The sequence below is a fragment of the Protobothrops mucrosquamatus genome, unplaced genomic scaffold (assembly GCF_001527695.2).
Source record: "Protobothrops mucrosquamatus isolate PMUCROS unplaced genomic scaffold, P.Mucros_1.0 scaffold_23, whole genome shotgun sequence".
NCBI lineage: Eukaryota > Metazoa > Chordata > Lepidosauria > Squamata > Viperidae > Protobothrops > Protobothrops mucrosquamatus.
The window spans coordinates 1,372,049-1,380,244 of record NW_015386099.1 but is presented as its reverse complement, the minus strand read 5'-3'; the positions used below and the strand labels follow the sequence as shown (position 1 = coordinate 1,380,244).

Sequence of the window (8,196 nt, the reverse complement as noted above, 5' to 3'; positions counted from 1 at the left end):
CTGGTGGAGAGAAGGAAGGCAGAAGCCATCAACCAGAGCCTAACTGGTAAAGCTAAAGTAAAAATATCTTCAGTGAAGCAGAAACAGATGCCGTGAGTTCTTCAAAACATTTGAAGGCATTGATTTCAGAAATCCAAAAATGTATATGTACATATGGGCATGAATGGGCACGCATACACAGCATCCATTTAGTGCCTCTTTGAGACTTCATTCAAAAAATTAAAGATTTCCTAAGAAATTTGAAGCCATATAACAATTGACAAACTGACACCTTTTGCAGAACAAAAATTTGGCTTGTCATGGGTCGAATGGGGGGGGGAACCTAGCGTGTCTTTCCCCAAATATGTGGTCCTCCACATATGATGGAAGTGCTTAATAGGAATTTGGAGAACTGCAGTCCCAGTGCATCAGCTTGGAGAGTGATGCCCTAAATTACTCTGAAAAGTTCACAAGATTTGTGGTGGTGCCTTTTCCTGAATGGTTCCTGTATCAGTTCAAGCTAGAATTCTGTAGTGCTGACCTGGGTCACTTCAGAGTGCAGCTCTTCTCTGCCTCCTCTGCTGAAGCCTCTTTTGTGGCTGTCCATGTCTAGTCATGCTGACTTATGAAGAACTTCTGATGGAGTGCAGGTAGAAACACGTTCTCTGGTGCTGTTCCGGGCCCGGCTAAAGCTGCTCTGCTCCATCCGTGATCGGAACGGGAGGCAGAACTCCCTAAAACATCTCTTGAAGTTTTCATCCAAGAAAGCATAAAGGACAGGGTTGAGGCTGCTGTTAGTATAGCCCAGGGCAATACAAAAATGCAGGCTGGCCATGACATACGGGTTCTTCTTGTCAATGCCCACCAGGGTCCAAACAATGACAAAGATCTGGATGGGAGTCCAGCAGATGATGAAGGCAGCTACCACAATGAGCACCATGCGTGTAATACGGCGCAGATTGCGGTCCTTCTCCTTGGAACCTGAGAGGAGACGGACATTCTTCAAGCGGAGAATCATGAGCCCATAGCAGATGGTGATCACCAAGATGGGAACCAAGAAAGCAAAGATAAAAACACAGATCTTGGTAACAGTATCCCAGTAAATTTGAGGTTCAGGAAACTGAAGGAGACAGATTGTAATGCCACCTACATAAAAGGAGGAAGAGTACAAAGATGAGTGATGAACAAACAGCAGGACCATAGCTCAGTGGACAACAGTATTGCTATTCTCTTGGATATAGGAAAATATATCTGCATGATGGAGCCCCTTTCAAGAACAACCCCATCAGCAATGACTAGTGGCTATGCTATTGGGCGTTTGGGAGTATGTTGCTGTTATTCAGATGCTAAATTGTGTCTAAGTCTTCGCGACCGCGTGGACCATAGCTCACCAACACCCCCATCCTCCACTGTCTCCCACAGTTTGCCTAAATTCATGTTCATTGTATTGATGACACTATCTAGCCATCTATTCCTCTGCCTTCCCCTTCTCCTTCTGCCTTCCATCTTTCCCAACATTGGGAGTATATTCCTAGTCAATTAGTTGATCTTTATTGCTGGCAGGATCCAATTCAGGATGAGTGGGCCAGCTAAACAACAATCATGTTGTTAGTCTTCTCAGCCACTACAAAAGAGGTTGGAAGGCCACTGCAACCTTCCAGATTCCTTCTTTTTTAAATAGGCTACAGATGGTTGAGAAGGGAGTTGTGTACCCTCTCATCATTTCCACTCTTTTTCATTCCTCCTTATGAATGCAGAGTGGGAAACAGTACAAAGCAAACCATAGAGATAGAGTGCCTAGAACAACTTTGTTTTCACAGGGCTTCTCTAGGACTTTGTCTCAGTTGACAAAGTTTCAGAGACAGCTACTTATCAATTTAATAGCTTGTAAGGGACCAGAGAAGTATTTGATTAGCCCCAAATAAGCCTGGGTCTCTTTGTAGCTACTTTTTCTGTCTGGATTAATTGACTGGGATTTGGAGTTTGTATGATTTTCTTATCCCTACCCCACAACCCAATTCAATATTGATGTGAACAGGATTAATGAATGAACATAGAATTCTTCATATTATTTCCAAGCCAGTACATGCAGGTCTGTTATTTACAAGCCCCTCTTGTTACTGAAATATGAACATTCTTTCCTAAGAGTTATATAGATAAGCCTGTTTCCTACATAATGGAATCACCCCTGAGAAGTAAACTGAATATAAGATCCTTCGCTACTACGGGACAGAAAAATTCCTTGTACCCCAAAGGTCTGTATTAATTTAGCAGTGGGAACCACAGCCTGATCGCTGCCCAGACTGAGTGGTGGTCTTCAGGGAAGTCATTGGTATTAAATGGCAGCCCACTTGCCTTGAGATTTAGTGACAGCCATGACCATGATAGGTACTCCGACCACAGAGGAGAGAACCCAGATGCAAACATTGATTAACTTTGCTTTAGCTGGGGTCCGGAAATCCAAGGCCCTGACTGGATGGCAGACAGCAATGTATCGGTCTACGCTCATCATCGTGAGGGTGAAGATGCTGGTGAACATGTTGTAGTAGTCAATGGAGAGGACGACTTTGCAAAGCAGTTCCCCAAAAGGCCAGGTCTCCATCAGATACTTAGCACTCTGGAAGGGCAGAGTACTGGTGGCCAAGGCATCTGCCAGGGCTAAGTTGAAGATATAGATGTTTGTGGCCGTTTTTAACTTGGTGTATCTAGAGAGAGGAGATAATGAGAATGACATGAATTGCAACTGACACCGGGGCTCATTCTTTGCAAGAAATACATTCATTCTTACTAAATAAGCAAAACAACACGAAGTAAAATGGAATAGAACTATGGTTTGTGTTTTGATTGAAGTCAAGTGACAGACAAAATGCTTCTCCTGAATCCTTTCCTGGTATTAGGGTTCAGTTAATGGTTAGAACAGGGGTAAGCAACCTTGGCTCTTTTATGACTCGTGGACTTCAACTCCCAGAATTCCTGAGCCAGCCATGCTGAGGGGAAGGGGAGAGGTTTCCAAGCTGAGCCATGCTGGCTCAGGAATTCTGGGAGTTGAAGTCCACGAGTCATAAAAGAGCCAAGGTTGCCTACCTCTGGTCTAGAAAATTACAATCTAGTTTGGTGGATTTAATCTGAAGGGGAGCACAGGAATGCCAAGAATGTAAACATGGTGTCAACTGTCCATCTAGCGAATTCAAAATTAAAGAATCCTCATGGCTTTGGGGTGCTAGAAAAAATAAATTTTATTGAATACACATCCCAGTACTGAAGAAGCAAATCCAATTCTAGTTTTCCAGCACTAAAAATCTGGTTAGTTAACAATAGCTTTCTGTTGTGTCCTGAGCCTGCATCTTGCAGGCTCAGGATGTTGCAAGAGTCCCGGGCATTTGCAGAAGCTGCCCGGGACCAGACTGAGCGGCGCCGGCCTTGCGCGCATGTGCAAGGCGGGAAAAGCCCGCCTCATGATTGGTTGAACTTGCCCGGGGATCAGAGGGTATAAATAGAGGCCTGCGTGCCTCTGCTCTGGTTGTTCGAGAGTGGAGCAAACAATAAAGACTTGTTGGAGATGAATCGTCTCAAGCGCCATTATTCCCAGGACTTAACACTTTCCATAATCTCCACCCACCAAGTATTCATGTTGCCCAATCACACTTCTTTGATTTGTTATGAGAATGGTCCATTTCTCTGTCAGACACATGGCTCCAACAGATAATATGAAGGCAAGAGATAAGAAGAAATTCAAGCCAACTTATCAGAGAGGGCCATTCTGAAGGAGGACATGAAGAGTTTAAGTTCTGATTAGCTATAAATTCTGAATTATCTTTTCTGCTTGCAGAGAAATGGTCAGCTATCATAAATGATGGCCATTTCCTAGGATACATTCCAGATATATATTTTAGTTTCATTTTTCCTTGTTTCTTTAACAGCCTGATACCCAACTTACGTAAATACCCTTGCTTGCTTCTTCACTGTTATCCATTTCTCCTTTCTTCTATGCTATCTCCCATCTAGTGGTATCAGATCCTCATATTGTATTTGCCACCCATGCTCGTTTCCTTGTGCTTTTAATCAATTGATTAAAAAAGGGAAACTATCCTTTTAGTGTAATCTGAATTTCTGAAAGATGTAAGCAGCAAAAGAAGCTTCACCTGTGTTGTGTCATTGTTTAAATGGTGCTGAAACCCATCCTTCCTATTCCTGAAAACATTCTGTTCCTTGAGCAAGAGATTCTGTTTTTACAGCTGATTTTCAGTCTGTTCCAGGATTCCTTTTTATGTTGACTATATTTCTGTAAGGAGGCAGAGACTCCTGCTGTTTTTACTGCTTATGCTCAAGTTCTTTAGGTCAGCCTGCAGCCACCTTTGCTGATCCTTGATCTGAGAAAGCTCCATTAGAGGAGCCAACGCAGGACCAAATCCTTTGTGAAAAATTCATTATTTTTTTCTACCACTTTATTTATTTCACTATTTGGCCAGGTTTGCTTTCATAAATCTCTCCAGTCACACTGGAAAACTGACCTTCTGAATAAATCCATGGCTGAGAATATGTGTGTGAAGTTTCAAAAGAAGTTACAAACTATGCATAACTGTCATGGATTGACAATTGCAAATGCCCAACATAACTGCACCTGTTAGAGTGAAAAATTCAGGATGGAGATCATTGTTGAGTGAGAGAGAAAAAAAAGGAAAGGAATTTTTCAAATGTTTGTCTTCGATCTGTTGGCATTTTTCCTTTTTAAAACCAGCCTTTCATTTAATGCCAATGTTCTTGGGATCAGTGGACTACATTTTTTTTTCTTTTAACGACCCTGTACTCCCTTGCATCGTGGTGGAGTCGGGTCAACTGAATGTAGCTGAGTGTTTACTGGCCTGATGCCCTTCCTGATGCTTATGCGGAGTTCACAGCAGAGAGAAATATCTGCCACTACCTAGGATCGAACTCACAGCCTCCTGTGAGGTGAGAGGTCCTCTTCTAGGCCACCACACCGCTCAGTGGACTTTATGAATACTAGAGAGATTGCCAGGGAGGGCAGACAATTTTTATGTAGGCTTTCTCTTCCAGGACTCAAACCCTTCTATCACGCATGCAGTGGCAAAATACTGTGTTGCTGCAATGACCACAAGAAAAAAAAATTGGTTACAGATTTATAGCCGTCAACTTGTGCCAATTTTTTGGAGATATCTCTAATAATTTTTGGAACATTATCACACACACTTATCGGCTTTCCACTCATGTAAACTAGGGAGTGACCCTAACATTTTGAGAACATGTATTTTCTTAACAGGGATGTTAATTATTTACTATTAATGTCAGTATTATTTTTTTAATATATTGTAAAAAGTGATGTCTATTGCTGGTCTATGACCGTAATAAAGTTATTTGTCTTTTGTCTTTTGACTTTATGAATAAAGGCTGTTGTTGCAGCAATAATACGATTAATGAAAAGACTGAGGAAATTAAAAAGAAAAATTAAAAGAATGCTGCCCAAAAGATCTGGGGAAAGAATTCTACAGATGGAGGCCACCAGTGAAAAGACGGGGACCTCACTCACCTGTATTCCTACAGGCAGTGGTGGGATTCAGCCAGTTTGCACCAGTTCAGCAGAACCGGTAGCTAATTTTTTGTTGCCCAGGCCCAGAATGGACTTCTGGAAGCGGCATCCACACAGAGAACTGGTTGTTCATCTATTTGAATCCCACCACTGCCTACAGGGGTTTGCAAGAGTTGCATTGGGAAAGTTTCTGAGGTTAAAATAGTCTACTTGAAATCTCAATTCAAAATGGAGCCATTCTGGAGGTTTCAGCAATGTTCTTGGCTTGGTCTGGAGGAGGACCACTTCAAGAACTCTTGGAATAAACAGTTATGAGAGTTCAGTGGTTCATCCCGGAGCCACAAAATCATGCCTCAAATACATGTGCTGATCAAGTATCCCTGGCAAGTTTGAAATGATGATATGAGAATCTTATAAATACATTTAAAATAAATACAGATGGTCCTCAACTTACATCCATTCACTTAGTGACAGTTTGAAGTTACAACGGCACCGAAAAAAGTGATTTATGACTGTTTTTCACACTTGCCATCATTGCAGCATCTCCATGGAGATGTGATCAAAATTTGGACACTTTGCAACTGGCATGCATTTATGACAACTGCAATATTCTGGGGTCATTTGATCCCCTTTTATGACCTTCTGACGAGTAAACTCAATGGGGAAGCCAGATTCACTTAACAACCGTGCTACTAACTTAACAGTTGTATCAAGAAAGATCCTAAAATGGAGCAAGACTCACTTAACAACTGTCTCGCTTAGCAACAGAAATGTTGGACTCAATTATGGTCATAAGTTGAGGACAATCTGCTCCAGCCTTAAACTAGGGAAGCTCACTGATGACTGTGGATTAATATCTCAAACTCCCAGGGAAGTGGCTAGATAGAAAAATTAGGAAGGAGTGCCATGTGTATAGTGTCTTGATCTCCTGAATGAAAAACAGGCAATCAATTGATCAAATAAATAAAATCTGCATCTGATCAGAGCTACTCTGCATCCCGTTGTATTGGCAGAACCTTTCTTAGGAGAATCCTCTTAAGAGCCTTCCTTTTAGAAAACTCCATCGGCATTTTGCTTTGAATGATTCTGGCTATTTTGGAATAAGGGGGCGCGATGGCTCAATGGTTAAAGATTGAGCTTGTTAGCTAGAAAGCTAACAGCCCAGGTTCGAGAACTGAGCAATGTCCAATGGGGTGAGCTCCCGTTACTCATCCCAGCTCCTGCCCACCTAGCAGTTTGAAAGCATGAAAATGCAAGTAGATAAATAGGTACCACTTTGGTGGGAAGATAACAGCATTCTGTGTATCTCTGTGTATAGTCACGCTGACCACATGAAGCATCTTGGACAATGCTGGCTCCCTCCATTGAGAAATGGAGATGAGGACTGCCCACTAGTGTCATACACAACTGGATAGGGGAAACCTTTACCTTATTTTGGAAAAGGATGTGAGGACCTGGAGGGAGCTACATTGTTTCCACACAAAAATAATATTTGAGGATATATTCTCTAATTCTTCCATAAAACTAAAGACTCCTTGGCCCTTAATAGACACTGCCAGGTCCAGTGTGGAAATATAATCTATATAACCATCATGAAATCTCTCTCTCTCTCTTGAAATACATTGATGAAATCCTACCATATTTCCAGTTGCATATAAAATGCCCCTGAAAGCTCATTTTGGCACCTTCAGAGAATCTTACTGCCAAGAAATACCAGGAAAGGGGGAAGGAGCAGGAAAAGAATGAGAAAAATATCTTGCAGCCATCATAACCGAAGCACGTTCTTTAGAGAAGATGTGTCACCTTGATTTTGATCTATACCTGGCAGGCTTCTATAAAACAGCAGTGATTTATTGACTGCATTCTAGCCTGAAACCTCTGGTGCTGCTGTGGGTTGCGGCTATGATGTAGAATTGTTTATATGGAATGGAGGAATAAGTGGGAATAACTGATGCACATAAATTCACATTGGTAGGAGCTGCAGGAGGAAATGGGGCTGTAATCATTTGTCCATCTCTTCTACAAATCCTGATCTCTTCTATTAAATCCTAAAGGGGTATCTGCCAAAGGATTGGATGAATGGCAGATATTTCTGCATCTGCTTTCCCAACCCCCCCAAAAGATGCTCATCCTCCAAAGGGAGAACCAACAAAGATGCAGGTGTCAAAGCAAGAACATCCGATGTTAGCCATGCATTGTCTTGTTGGTTTTAACCATTAAATATATATTTTTAGAGTCTCTTTTTTCTCCTGGTGTTCTTTACTTTTGTACTCTACTATGGATCCTCCCAGGAGTCATGGGTATGTCTTTTATGTTATTTTTAATTTATATATATATATATATATATATATATATATATATATATATATATATATATATATATATATATATATATATATATATATATATATATATATATATATATATATATGTTTTCTGAGGTTTTCGCGGGTGTTTGTATGTAGGTCTTTAATTATTCGGGTTTTCTCCCACGTAGAATTAAAAGTACCTTGGCGACGTTTCGACGAAGTCACATTCGTCATCTTCAGGCTGGTGTCTTCAGCTTCGTGCTTCTAAGAGTGGTGTGTGATCGCAGCTGTTTCTTCCTTTTAACTGCCAGTGGGGTTGGAGCTGATTGGGTGGGAGCTTGGCTGTGTTCTGATTGGGTGGAG

General features: G+C 41.5%; 1 protein-coding gene across 1 annotated transcript in view; it reads right to left on the bottom strand.

Moving 5' to 3' along the window:
- Positions 1-592: 592 nt before the first annotated feature.
- The window catches only part of OPRD1 (opioid receptor delta 1), a 33,718-nt gene continuing 26,114 nt past the window's right edge, over positions 593-8,196 (bottom strand). The window contains exons 2-3 of the mRNA XM_015832250.1: positions 2,335-2,684; positions 593-1,125 (exon numbers count right to left, since the gene is read on the bottom strand). Of these exons, the coding sequence (XP_015687736.1) occupies positions 593-1,125; positions 2,335-2,684 (883 nt within the window). The remainder of the gene's footprint in view (positions 1,126-2,334; positions 2,685-8,196) is intronic.